Source organism: Channa argus, chromosome 17 (assembly GCF_033026475.1).
Source record: "Channa argus isolate prfri chromosome 17, Channa argus male v1.0, whole genome shotgun sequence".
Classification (NCBI taxonomy): domain Eukaryota; kingdom Metazoa; phylum Chordata; class Actinopteri; order Anabantiformes; family Channidae; genus Channa; species Channa argus.
Genome location: NC_090213.1, coordinates 131,528 through 145,527, shown reverse-complemented (window position 1 = coordinate 145,527; position 14,000 = coordinate 131,528). Strand labels below are relative to the sequence as shown.

At 42.3% G+C, this 14,000-nt stretch overlaps 1 protein-coding gene across 3 annotated transcripts in view; it reads left to right on the top strand.

Annotated features, from left to right (window-relative positions):
- Positions 1-14,000, top strand: part of cdc42bpb (CDC42 binding protein kinase beta (DMPK-like)) — a 29,738-nt gene that overhangs the window by 14,100 nt on the left and 1,638 nt on the right. For 2 of the 3 annotated variants that reach the window (XM_067481563.1, XM_067481565.1), the window contains 26 exons: positions 114-221; positions 845-978; positions 1,343-1,585; positions 3,368-3,478; positions 4,594-4,838; positions 4,927-5,032; positions 5,138-5,262; positions 5,336-5,441; positions 5,771-5,919; positions 6,005-6,102; positions 6,447-6,526; positions 8,196-8,270; positions 8,345-8,416; positions 9,114-9,219; positions 9,619-9,755; positions 9,884-10,023; positions 10,316-10,397; positions 10,665-10,881; positions 11,259-11,321; positions 11,475-11,716; positions 11,815-12,169; positions 12,326-12,423; positions 12,509-12,593; positions 12,824-12,941; positions 13,101-13,218; positions 13,354-13,584. In XM_067481563.1, the coding sequence (XP_067337664.1) occupies positions 114-221; positions 845-978; positions 1,343-1,585; positions 3,368-3,478; positions 4,594-4,838; positions 4,927-5,032; positions 5,138-5,262; positions 5,336-5,441; positions 5,771-5,919; positions 6,005-6,102; positions 6,447-6,526; positions 8,196-8,270; positions 8,345-8,416; positions 9,114-9,219; positions 9,619-9,755; positions 9,884-10,023; positions 10,316-10,397; positions 10,665-10,881; positions 11,259-11,321; positions 11,475-11,716; positions 11,815-12,169; positions 12,326-12,423; positions 12,509-12,593; positions 12,824-12,941; positions 13,101-13,218; positions 13,354-13,584 (3,644 nt within the window). The remainder of the gene's footprint in view (positions 1-113; positions 222-844; positions 979-1,342; positions 1,586-3,367; positions 3,479-4,593; positions 4,839-4,926; positions 5,033-5,137; positions 5,263-5,335; positions 5,442-5,770; positions 5,920-6,004; positions 6,103-6,446; positions 6,527-8,195; positions 8,271-8,344; positions 8,417-9,113; positions 9,220-9,618; positions 9,756-9,883; positions 10,024-10,315; positions 10,398-10,664; positions 10,882-11,258; positions 11,322-11,474; positions 11,717-11,814; positions 12,170-12,325; positions 12,424-12,508; positions 12,594-12,823; positions 12,942-13,100; positions 13,219-13,353; positions 13,585-14,000) is intronic. The other variant, XM_067481564.1, reaches the window with a different exon arrangement.

Here is a 14,000-nt window from a genome sequence, read left to right as displayed (position 1 = left end):
ACAGCAATTTACTGCAATTTTTACTGCAATTTATGTAGCACTTCTGACTCCAGATGTGCTACTCCTTACCTCTGATGCAGAAGTCCTGTCCTCTGACATCAATGTTTTTGCAGAGTCTACTCAGGCCCTGCAGACACCAGCTAGAGGAGGAACTCTGACTCGAGATAAAGAAATCAAGAAACTCAATGAGGAGATTGAAAGGCTCAAGAAGAAGCTGGCAGGTCAGGGAGGAACTAATACTTTTGGTAGAAATAGTATCAATTCCAATCTAGTCAGAAATACTACAATTTGCAGTATGAGATGATTAGTAGTATTAGTAGTTTTAGTATCAGTGCCAGTACTCAATAGAATTATTACTAGCAATAGTAATATAGCTGTAGTAACAGAAATTCTACTACCAATATTGTTATTACCAGTTAGTTGTATTACTTTTAACAACTAGTGGCAGCAGGTTAAATTATAGTAGTTTACAATAGAACATGAAATCAAGAAAAGTCATTAAAGTTGTACAAGTACTAAAGTAGTAGAAATCTTAAATACAAATTGTAGTAATTTTAGAATTGTAAGTATAAGAAGTACCAATTACAGCTTGCAGTATGGAAACTAGTTTCAATATCAGGAGTGTTATATCGGGCAGTATGTTTTAAGAATATTAGTTTTAGATGTTGTAATGAAATTACTACATTATTATTGTTACTAAATTGCACTAGTATGGTTGCAGTAACACTACTAGTTTTAACACCAGTACTAAAAAAAGCACTGTACTGCCATTAGTAGCACAATTGGTCGTTGGTAGCAGTCAACCTTTTACAGGTAATTAAGCCTCCAATCTATGATGTTATAGACTCTGATAGGTTGGAGCACCAACTGGAGGAGGCAGTCACCCTCAGACAGGATTATGAGAGCTCCGCCTCTAAACTGAAGACCTTGGAAAGACAGGTGAAGACCCTGAGACAAGAGAGGGATGATGTCCACAAGGTAAGTACTGACGTGCTGAGACACTCATACACACATGGACAGACTGGTCATAAAGACCCTCAGGTCTTAAGGGACAGGTTTAGTCACCCTTGGGTCTGAAGAAATTGAGCTTGCTTGCCCTTGGGTGTGATAGGATTGAGTTTACTTAAGTCTGTGGTCTGAAAGGACTGGGTTTAGTTACCCTCAGGTAAAGTTTAGTTGGTTACCTGTATGTTGCAGAAAAGAAGAGGTTCAGGATCTCCCTAGTTGTTACTTGAAACTATCATTAAAGAGGGGGTGTCCCTCTCCCAGCACAATCTATAACTGTATCTGAACCAGATTATCACCTAAATCCTGAAACCCACCTGTCCCCCTGTATGAGCAGCAGCTGTCAGAGTCTTTGGAGCGTCTTAGAAGTCAAACAAAGGAGCTGAAGGAGGCGCATTCTCAGAGGAAAATGGCTTTGCAGGAGTCCTCTGAGCTGTCGGAGAGGATGGCCGAGCTCCGGTCTTCCAAACAGCGTCTGTCCCGTCAGCTCCGGGATAAAGAGGAGGAGATGGACGCACTCTTGCAGAAGATGGACACCATGAAACAGGAGATCCGCAACACTGAGAAAAACCGCAAAGAGGTGAGGGGGACGTGAGGGAGGCAGGGAGGGAGGTGAACAGCACAGACTAGGCAGAAGCAGAGTCAGGTTCAGCTACTATGTTTAATACAACACTTAATAATTTCTTTCCAGTAAAAAAAAAAAAAATCTGTATTTATATATATTTCAAATGTTTCGCTCATCGCAGTCACTATCACTGTCAGAAAAAAGATGGTCTGCATTGATTTCTTCGTTTTGCTTTGCCACAATATCAGCAAAGATCAGCACAGTGCTAACAATCATAAAGTGTGAGCTGTATAAACACTAATCAGTTGCTCTCAGTTGTTCTCAGAAATGTTAAAGACTAACAGCAGGGGCAAAATTCCTGTTGCCTGATGGAGACATGTTAGTAATGACGGTAGAGGTACAACTTTGGTGAGTGAATCAGATTTTGGTATAGGGCACTGGACAACTGACATGGAGGCAAACTGTACCATTGCACAACGTTTAATAATAGAAGCCTGAGAACTTTCTTTTATAAAGCTCACTCACCTTCAGTTCTCTCTGTGGCTGTACAGTCACCTCAACATCCAGGATTTTACCTAAATTGAACTTTTTCTTAAGCATTGTCAAACCCACTTTCAAATAACTTTTGAAGAGCATTTGTCTTTTACAAAAATTTCAGTCAATATCAACCACTTGTTTTTGACGCAGTTATCAGACTCAGTCAGAGCCTGTTTATGGTCGCAATAAAAAGTACTGGCACTATTTGCAGATTCATGGTTTTCCACATAAATTGGTCATGAGATGTCATCTGATCTTCACCAAAGTCACCAATTTCAATAAAACCAGTCACTATCTGTGACAGTTGCTAGAAACTGTTTGTTTGAACTGACTCGTCTTTGTAGGTCTGAGGTGATCTTTGTGTGTGTACCTGTTTCAGCAGTCTCTATCATTAGAGGTAGGCAGTAAAAGAAGAGGGGATTATTGTAACAACCCCATGCTGATGAAAATTGTCAAAAGCCAGAAAGTGGATCCGGATTCAAATTTTCTCTTCATACCAATGTTTTCAGGGTTTTTGCTGGCTCGCAATGAGGTGAAGGCAGCATGGAAGTTGACAGGGGACCTGCCTCGTAAATTTAATGCAGGAAAAACCCTAATTTGTCACATCGCATATAGGTTTCAGGGAGAATACTCATGCTACACAACCACATATTCTGTGTTTAGAGAGAATCAGACAAGGATTACGCCACTGCGTAATCACCACTGCTGCTGTTGCTACTGTTTACCACTAGAGGGCAGCAAACACTCGCAAGAATACTTCACTTATCACTGATACAGGAGACAGTGTAACATTAAAATGATGTTGATGAAATACAATCTTAGTTTTACTCTCTTCTTTGCTACCTCAAATGAGGGTATGGAAACTTATGCACCCAGGTCGGTGTGTGTTTGTTTGTTGTGTGTGGAGTAAGCCATGTAAAGCCATTCACTGAACTCAAATGCTGCTTTTGTTTAGTTAATTGACACAGGGAGATAAAAAAACACAGTATTTTTATGTCAATAAGTATTTTCTGAATGTTTATTGCTTTTTTAGACCCTAGAGCGACAAGGGATATCTTTAACCCTCCATCTAATTGGATCAAAACATGTTTTTCTACTGTATGACCAGTGCAGGTCTCTGTAGTCATTTCAGCTGACTGTTCTCTAACTTACCTTCTGTTAAGGAGTGGTCCATAAAGATGTAGGAAAAAATTTAAATGGACAACACAAACGTTGAACTTTAGAGCAAAAGCCTGAAAAAATGAGCTGTGTCTTTCTCAGCTGGAGGCTCAGCTAGACGATGCAAAGGCTGAGGCATCGAAGGAGCGGAAGCTGAGGGAGCACAGCGAGGTTTACTCCAGACAGCTGGAGACGGAGCTGGAAAGTCTAAAGGTCAGAGGTCACACACACACACACACATGCGCGCTTTGTGTGCCTACAGTATTGAGGACAATCACTGACATTATGTACTGTTTTACTAAGAACCTAACAATGGGTCATTGTTAGACAACATTTTATATTTCCTTTCTTCTCCACATATACACATTGTATAGCTGCATGTTTATATAATGTTTTTGTTTCATATTAAACTATGAACCTGTTCTGACAGTGTTCATGTTTGTGGTAGAAGTAAATTGTCTGTTTATATAAGAAATCCACTCACTTCTAATTGTTGCTTTTCATTCAACCATTCACACACTCGTACACTGATGCCTGCTGTCGTGCAGGGTTCTGACTTGACCATCTATGAGTAATCTGCTGTTTATTGTCTCAATGAGGACATTTTGACTCCCCTACAAACTGAGAGATACTTTAATCATCCCATTGAGAAGTTCCAGCATATCCATAACTTAAGGCCGTAAGGAAAAATCATTATAGATTAAACATTTAAGATCTACTTAAAATTTATGTAAATGTAAATGATCTGTGCAATCAGAGTATTTAGAGTATTAAATGGGTGCATTGTGTACAGTTTGTAGTACAGTTTAGCACAGTGATCAATGTCAGCATTGACTTTCCCCCTTCCAAGTGGAGTTAAAGAGCTGCATGGCTTCTGGCATGGTTCTCTGTAGCTGCTCCTCTGCCTGGAGATGATGCTGTGCAGTAGGCGGTCAGTGATTGACAGGAGCCTGCTTAGCACCTGTCGCTCTGGCACAGATGACAGGCTGTCCCGCTCTGTGCCCACTACAGAGCCCTCCTTCCTAAATGCTTATCCAGACATGAGGCGTCCTTCTTCGTGCTGTCTGAGAGAATATATATATATATATATATATATATATATAAATATATATATATATATATATATATATATATATATATATATATATATATATATATATATATATATATATATATATATATATATATATATATATATATATATATATATAAATATATATATATATATAAAAACCAGACCAATCAGTGCAGCGGTACTGATAATCCTGAACACGTAAATAGAAAATCTGGTCCTCACAATGGTGCTGTGTTGTCGGTCCTGGTCTCAGTCTCTGCAGGGTCGGGGAGCAGCAGTAGGGGGTACGGAGTCACAGCAGGAGCTGTCCCGTCTGAAGGCCGAACTTGATAAAAAGGTCCTTTTCTACGAGGAGGAGCTATTGAGGAGGGACACAGCCCACTCCTCTGAATTAAAAAATATCCGAAAAGACCTGCACGAGTCAGAGGGGGCACAGTTAACTGCCAACAAGGAGCTGCTGCAGCTCCGGGACAAGCTGGACAAAGCAAAGAGGGACAGGTGAAACCCCAACCAGTTTTAAAAACAATGACAGATGAGCCCTAGACTGGGTTTAACCTGTTTTTTTTGTGTATGTGTCCATCTGCAGACAAACGGAGATGTACGTGGCTGTTGCAGCTCTGAAGGAAAAATATGAACGAGAGAAAAACCTGCTAACAGAGGAAAACCGGAAACTGACAGCAGAGACTGACAAGGTGACACAGTAATACAACTACTACTACTAATACTACTATACTACTGCATGGTTACTGTGTGTAATACTGATGCAAGTGAAGATAACAGATGCTCTGTTTCTTCAGCTTTGCTCATTTGTAGATAAACTGACAGCTCAGAACCGGCAGCTAGAGGACGAGATGCAGGACCTGTCATCCAAGAAGGAGAGCGTAGCTCACTGGGAGGCCCAGATTGCAGAGATCATCCAGTGGTGAGTCCAGTCTCTGATTGTTTGTTTCAGTGCTATGGTCCAGGTGTGTGGTTAACTTGTTTGCTGTGTGCAGGGTGAGTGACGAGAAAGATGCCCGAGGTTACCTTCAGGCCCTGGCCACTAAGATGACAGAGGAGTTGGAAACACTACGCAGCTCCAGCATGGGAACCAGACCTCTGGTAAACACACACACACGACCCCATATCATAGACTCAACAGGCCTTTGATAACCTGGTTCTCTATGGAACCTTGGAGGGTGGTGGAAATTTGATGCAGGAGAGATTTGTGTTGTTTGACTGGGTATTCAAACAGTTGGAGGGTGTTCTTTGGCCTAAAAAGGAATCCCAAATGTGTTCCAGGGTCCCTGAAGGACTAAAACAACCTTTGTTTCTTTATGCTCCTGCATTGTTCACATTGTAACCTGCAGCCTAACATTGTACCTAAACAGCTGTTTGTAATCTCCACAAATGTACATTACATACTTACTTTTAAACTGCCCCCTCTTCAGGACCCCTTGTGGAAGGTGCGGCGCAGCCAAAAACTTGACATGTCAGCCCGTCTGGAGCTGCAGTCAGCTCTGGACGCTGAGATCAGAGCCAAGCAGCTGGTTCAGGAGGAGCTGCGCAAAGTCAAGGCTGCCAACATCAATCTGGAGAGGTCAGAGGTCATTTATTTATTTTAGATCGTTTACTGGTTTCTGTCTCACCTGTTTCTGTCTCATCGGTTTATGTCTCACCTGCAGTAAGTTGAAGGTGTCAGATGAGAGGAGCAAGGAGATAGCAGAGCAAATGGAGAACCTGAAGAAGGAGATGGAGGAGAGTCGCTCCAGCTCTGATAAAGGTGATACCATATGCAAAGCTTCACGGTCAGAGTCTAACACCAGTACTGGGTCAGCAGGTGAAGGTGGAGCTAATTTTAACACCTTGTACTGACAGCTGCTTCATCCAAAATAAAACATCAGTATTTATTAGATGATTAAATTCTAACAGTCTGCATATGTTAAAACCTCCTGCATCTGTCCTCCACTCCATATTAATGTGTTGGAGGAAAAGTCAATGTAACTCATAATGGAAATACCTCTGTTTAAATGGTGGTACTTTGCACCACTGGTCTTAAAATGGTAAAAACCTGCAGGAACCTGGACTAAGACACTGGCCAGAATTTGATCTTCTTTTTGTCTGCAGGTCTGAAGCTTCCAGACTTCCAGGACTCCATCTTTGAGTATTTTAACACCTCTCCTCTGGCTCCAGACCTCGCCTTCAGAGTGAGTCACCTGTGTTTTTTCCCTCCCTCATTCAAGCAGCATCTCTGAGGCTTTGGTTTGATTAAATGAAAACACCATTAAACATTTTTCTTTCATTAACCTCCTCACATCACCAAAAAAAGCAAACTGAACCAGGACTTTGTTGAAGGCTTGAACCATTAGGTCTTTAAAGCCATTTCTCAAGTTCTGACCAGTTTAGACTTCTAAACTGATGCTTCTCACCTGATGTTTAAAACACAAGAGGAAACTTCACAGGAGAAATGAACAGGTCACATCATGGCACATGATAATATTTATGGTGCTACTTAGGTGTTGTTTTCTTTTTCTTTGCACCATGGAGGCATCTGTTTGCTCCGCACTGCCCACTCTCTGGGAGGAAGTAAGTTCACCTGCAGATTACCCACAATCCTCTGGGGCAGCCAGTGCTAGCTTTTAGGTTTGTGCTAATAGTTTTTAGATTGCATAACTCTGTAATGACCCTGTGTTCAGCTACAACTGATCTGATTGGATTACAAGAAACATGAATGGCAGTGTGTTGTTCACATCAGCCATTCAGCAAATCCAGTTCAGACAACTGAAGAGTTTTTGTCAGTTTATCAGTTTTGTAGATGAAAAGTTAGGATTAGAATGTGCATCTGTTTATCACTCACTGATCACACCAAGATTCCTCTCACTAGCCCACAACCCGGCTCCAGTGCCCTATAGTGGTGGGACACCTATAGTGACATTTGGGAACACTTTATGTTGATGGCTTTATTCTATAGCATTTTTTTCCAACAATTACAAAAACCTGGGAATTAAGAATTTTCAAAACAATTTGACATTAAGAAGTGTTTGTTCCTGATGTTATCATTAATTTAAAGGCAGTTTATCATTTGTTTGGTGAAAATATTATGTTGAAATTGGCAACACCCTCCCTCCAGCTTTGCCTAATGCATACTAAACCGCAAAACCATGGCCCAAGAACCATGATATCAACTGAGCCATGAATTTTGTGAACCTTTTACTCTTAAAGACCAGTATGTCTCCGGCGTAAAACAACCCGAATGACCACCTCAGTTGCCTCATTAGCATACATTCTCATACTTACACTGAACTGACTCCACCGTCTTTCAACTTTGTTATAGTTATACAAGTACTGCGTTAGTGCTAGGGAGCATAAAAAGTAGCTTCAGGTTGTTGTAGTAGATCAAACAACAAATAAAATCCTGTCACATATATATACATTTTCATGTCAAAAAGAATTGAGGCAGTTCTGAAGGCAAATAAACTTCCAATTCAGTATTAGCAAGCTGTATCTAATAAAGTGGTAAGTGAGTGTATATCAGAAGCTGCAGTTTGTAAAGATCTGCTGATAACATAAGTGGATTCAAACACTGAAATCAAGGAAAGACGACAAATCTGACTCGTGGTACTGCAGTGATCCACACTGGGTTGGATTTATTTAATAAAGTGCTGGATGGTTTCTTTTTGTGGGACCTGTGTGATCAGTCGTCATCTTTAAATCTGTATGTGATTAAAACTACACATTTCTCTCAGTTGTTTTTAGTGTAAATAGTCATAGGCTGGATATCTTCCACGTGGCTGGACATGAACATAGCACCACTGAAATTTAAGCTGTACTAATTTGAAACTCAAACCATCTTCTGTTTGTTTCTTTTCCGTGCAGACCACAGACATCGAGCCCACCCCCCAAAAGTCTGAGGCCACCTCCCCGTCGCCCTCCACTGCCTCTGAACATGAGGTCAGTCTCACACTGACAGTTTTTAGATGTGAAGTTAAGTTTTTATCTCACAATTTGTTTGTGTGTGTTGTCAGGAAGTTAAAGGAGCATCAGTCCCAACAAGCCCCTCCCCCACCTACCAGACCTCAGTACTGATCTCACCAAAGGTACACAGGGTTATCACCTAGACCTCACATCAGGAAATTAGTAATAAACTAGTTTAAACGAAGCAATGTAATAATCTACACTCTGTCCATTTGGTTTTATCAGTGAAATCATCTCTTTGCATTGTCCTGTAATGACCATAAGTATCAGGTAGTTTATTGAAGATCTGGGTGGTCTGAAGGAGGTTTGTAATCTGGGTAGTTTTAAAGGAGTTTTATTTAGTGTTTTGAAGGTTTGCACAGTCCTGTGATGAAGTGTTAAAGACAATTTGTCTGGTTCATTCATGGCAGCAGCTCTGCCATGAATTCTTTATTTACAGTGTTATGATTTCTCAGTTTTTAAGTTGAAACTAGTGGAGTCATACTGGATTATAAGAAGAGGCGGTTCTAAAGTTTTGGCCGCCTTATTCATTTTAAATAGGGTGGCCAACACTTTAAAACCACCTGCCTCGAGTAGAGTTATCACCTTTTTGACAGTTTCAACTTAAAAACTGAGAAATCATAACATTATAAAGTAGAATTCATGGCAGAGCTGCTGTATTGGATTGTATTAAATTGTACAGGTGACCTAATAAATTAGCCAATGAGTGTATATATGTAAAAGGTATAGAACTCAGGGGATCCTTCCTCTGTTTAAATGTGTACCTGTTCAGTCTTTTCTTGAGGTCATGCAACATAACAAACTTGTTTATATCTGCAGCCCAAAGCTCATCAGCTGAGTATCAAGACCTTCTCCAGTCCAACTCAGTGTACACACTGCACCTCACTGATGGTGGGGCTCATCAGGCAGGGATATGCTTGTGAAGGTACACAACACCAAATACACTGAGATGATGTTTACCATCTCCCATCTGAACCACAGAATGCAGTTTAATTCACTTCAAGTTTGTTAAGCCTTAGTTGCTTTTAGAGACTTGAATCATCTCAGCTTGAGTCGCAACGAGCCTAAGTCTCATACGGTCCAACGTTTAAAACATTGGTCCAGAGACTGGTCTATAGTGATACAGAATGTTCACAATTCGAAACGAGAACCTAGGCCATAACCTTAGGGCCAAAAATAAATAAAACAAGAAAATGCTTTTAAATATGACACAATCAGTACCTTTTTTAATAATATGATCTACCTCAGTGTTCTACGATCTTTGATTTGACTCAGTCATATAAACCAGGTTTCTCTTGATCTAACAATACTTTTTTCTCTGTAGTGTGTTCCTTCATCTGCCACGTTACCTGTAAAGACCATGCTCCCCTGGTCTGCCCTATCCCTGCAGAGCAGGCCAAGAGGCCACAAGGCATTGACGTCCAGAGAGGCATTGGCACTGCCTACAAGGGCTATGTCAGGGTACGACCACTGACACAGTAGTGATGTAGTAGTAATACTTTTACAATACCTGTGAATTTCCCATTGAGATGAATAAAGTATCTATTTAGCTACCCATCTACCTTTTACTTACGTGTTTCTCTGTTTAGATCCCAAAGCCCAGTGGGGTAAAGAAGGGCTGGCAACGAGCGTTCGCTGTAGTCTCTGACTGTAAATTGTTCCTCTACGATGTTCCTGAGGGAAAGTCAACCCAACCAGGAGTGGTAGCCAGTCTGGTTCTTGACCTTAGGTAATCTACCCACCTTGTCTTTCTGCTCATTTGGTGTCAGGAAGTGTTGAATCAAATGCTGATGTCTTTTCAAAGGCCCAGGTATTTCTTAGAACATTTTTTGGTTTGGGAGGAGTTGAGAACATTTGGGACATTTTTGTAAAGCTTTTGACAATGTCTAAAGCTTGTAAAGGGTTAGTTATAAAGTCCAAGAATGTCTGTATTTGTTAAGGAGCCTAAAAGACTTAAAACTGTTTAGAATAAATGTTTATATTCATCTTTGTCAAATATTCTGGGTTATTTTGTGTTTCAGAGATGAGGAGTTTTCCGTCAGCTCTGTACTGGCATCAGATGTGATCCATGCCACTAGGAAGGACATCCCCTGCATCTTCAGGGTAGGAGCCCCTGTCCCCTGAGACCCCTTTCCTATTGACCTTTAAACATTTGACCTGTCCTACCCTTGACTCTGAGCTGTTGAGGTTTATTCCTTTGAAGGGAGTTTTTTCTCTCCACCATTGCCTGGTGCTGATCAAGGGGAATTTGTTGGGATTCTCTATAATTTTCTATGGTCTTGACCTTACATTGTAAAGGGCCATTTGTTGAAGTTAATAAAAAATTTGAATTGAACTTTAACCTGTCCTGATTCTTGTCATTACAATCAGGTGACATCATCACAGCTGATCTCGCAGCTCTCCCAGATGTCTCTGCTGGTCCTGGCAGAAAGCGAGGTGGAGAAGAGGAAGTGGGTCAGGATCTTGGAGGGTCTGCAGAGTATCCTGGCTAAAAATTTACTGAAAAGCCAGCAGGTCCACATTTTGCACGAGGCCTATGATGCTTCACTGCCAATCATCAAGACCATGCTGTCTGCCGCAGTGCTTGGTCAGTGAAAGTTACTATGAACATGTACTACTGATTTTAGTATTGTGTAGTTTTCTGTAGCTGTGATTTGTGTTCACGCAGATCAGTGCTGAAAAGGGTCCAGCTTTGTTTAGAGGAATTTTTTAATGTTTTTAAGTATATCTGTCAGGGTGGGTTGAAGAGCAGTCATTGGGAAGTTTGGAAAAATACAGAGAGGGATTTGAGAACTGAAGTTTGGGAATGTTGATGGTTCTGATTCTATCTTGATGATATATGACTATCTTGCAGTGATTAGTCTATTTTTTTATTTTCATCTCAGTTTGTTTTCATTGGGTTGTTTCTCAGACGGACCGTTTATGCGACTGTAAAGAATTCAGACGCATTTTGTCTTTCTGTAGATCGGGAGAGGATCATCCTAGGAACAGAGGATGGACTGTTTGTGGTGGAGGTCACCAGAGATGGTGAGACCGAGCAAACTTATGCTTAACCAAAATCATGTTTAAATCCAAGTGCTACATTTTATAGCACAGCTGCAGATGAAAAGTTTTAATACTTTTGGGTTTTGATCTGTTGGTAGTGAACACAGAATAAGTAACCTTGTCCTCTCTCTGCAGTGATCCTGCGAGCCACTGACAGCAAGAAGGTTTATCAGATTGATTTGATACCAAAAGAGAAGATCATTGTTCTTCTCTGTGGTAGGAACCGTCATGTTCACCTTCACCCCTGGGGGGTTCTGGAGGGAGCTGAACCTGCCTTTGATATTAAGCTGACTGATACCAAAGGCTGCCAGTCTCTCACTACAGGGGTTCTCCGACCTGGAGGCCCAGCCTGCCTGGTGGCTGCTATCAAGCAAAAGGTCAGACGTCTGACATCAGTTGAGGCTTTAAGTGAAAACTGTTTTGTTTGTAGTTCTTCCTAGTCCTTATGTTGTGGTTCTGTTCTTTTGTCTTCCAGGTTCAGTGCTACGAGATCACTCGTGCAAAGCCCCATCATAAGAGACTGTGGGAGGTTCAGGCTCCGGGTATGGTGCAGTGGTTGGGTATGGTGAGAGAGCGACTATGCGTCGGGTATCCGTCTGGCTTCGCTCTGCTGGCTCTGCAAGGGGAGTCGTCTCCCATCAGCCTGGTAAACCCAGGTGACCCATCACTGGCTTTCCTGGCCCAGCAGCCGCTGGACGCCCTGCACGCCCTGGAGGTCGGATCCAGCGAGGTGCTGCTCTGTTTCAGCCAGCTTGGCATCTATGTGGATGGACAGGGTCGACGGTCCCGAACCCAGGAGCTGATGTGGCCTGCAGCGCCACTCGCATGCAGTACGTTGTTCACAGTACCTCTGTCAGTACAGGTAGAACGCCTCCGACCAGTTGTGGGTAGCAGGTGTCTGTTGCATGACCTATAAGGTACAGGTGTGTGTGAATATATATATATATTATGTGTATAGGTGTTAAACCTATCTCTCCTTTCTCCAGGCTCAAATTCATCCCACCTGACAGTCTACAGTGAATATGGAGTTGACGTCTTTGATATTCACGCCACAGACTGGGTCCAAACCATCTCCCTCCGCAAGGTAACCGATCACAGCAAAGTATAGCCGCTAACCAGCCAATCAGAGGTTAGGACTAACTGAAACCTTGTTTTTTTTCTGTCCTCAGATCAGACCTCTGAATATTGAAGGGACATTAAACCTACTGAGTTCAGAGCCTCCTCGTCTTATTTACTTCAGCAACACCTCATCAGGTAATACACTCCTGAGAACAAGTGACCGGTGTCCCCCTATATTCCTCGAGAGGCAAACAGCCTTAATTCACCAAACCAGTTGATAACCCTTAGGAGTTTGCCATAATTTAAAACATTTTTGATTTTACCATAATGTATAACATTAAAAGATGTCGTCTTATCATCTCAAAAGACCTTAAGACTACAACTTTACAGCTCTGAATCTAATGTGTCCACCGCTCTTTCCTCAGAGGGAGACCTCACCATCCCAGAAACGTCTGACTACAGCAGGAAGTTGATGGTTCGAACTCGCAGCAAGAGGAAGTTCCTTTTCAAGATTCCTGAGGAGGAACGACTACAACAGAGGAGGTGACTCCAGAAAATATCCTAGTGACTTGACAAAAGAAAACAGTGACACTGCTAAATGACCTGTGTAATCATATGGTTCAGCAAACCACGCTATATGTTGTATGTATTCTGTATATGATGCATGTTCCATGTATGTTCTGTGATGTTACATATTTTCAGGGAGATGCTGAGAGACCCAGAGCTCAGGTCTAAGATGATTTCTAATCCTACAAACTTCAATCATGTGGCCCACATGGGACCAGGAGACGGGATGCAGGTCCTGATGGACCTCCCTCTGGTAACACTCCCACTCTATATCACCACCTGCTTGTGCCGGCATGTTCTCCTCCCTCACCTCCTCCTCCCTCTGACGGCTCTGTTCTCTCCTCCTCTCCCTGTCTCGCCTCCCTCGCCCCCACCCCCGGTTTTATAGGTTGGTGATGTCACCTCCCTCTCCCCCTCCCCATCTCCCTCCCTCTCCTCGTCCTCTTCCCGTCACACCCTCATCTCTCCCCCCTCCAATTTCGAGCACGTCTATCACATGACTTCGGCGTCAGCCGGCGCCTTCTTGCAGAAAGACGCATCCTCTTGCTCCTCCTCTCAGCAGAGCCTCCTGCAGCATTCTTCCTCCTCCTCCTCTCCCTCCACCTCCTCTCTGGGAAGGGTAGGCCAGCTTCTCTCAATCTCTGCATCCTTCCTCACACATCCTCCCCCTCCCGTCCCTCTCTGGATTGCAGTGATCAGCTTGCTCCTGCCTCTGACTTACAGTAATGCTGTGTTCAGGTGCTAAAGATCTTCGTGTTCAAGTGTCGAAAATAAAAAACAGAAAATCAAATGACGGTTTTAAAATGAGCAGCAGCAGATTTGTATTTGCTTTGGGGTTGGTTTCTGTCATTACTATAGATTTAGTTGCTGCAGGAACCTAATCAGGGAGGACTTCATTTAGGTTAGGTTAGGTCCTGGACTTTAATTGCTCACCCCTCCATGACCTTTCTCTGCTTCATGCTGTAGAGTAGACCTTTACTCTGAGGTCTGTAAAGTCCTGCTTCCTCTGAACTACATCTGCCATGAGTCTTGGCT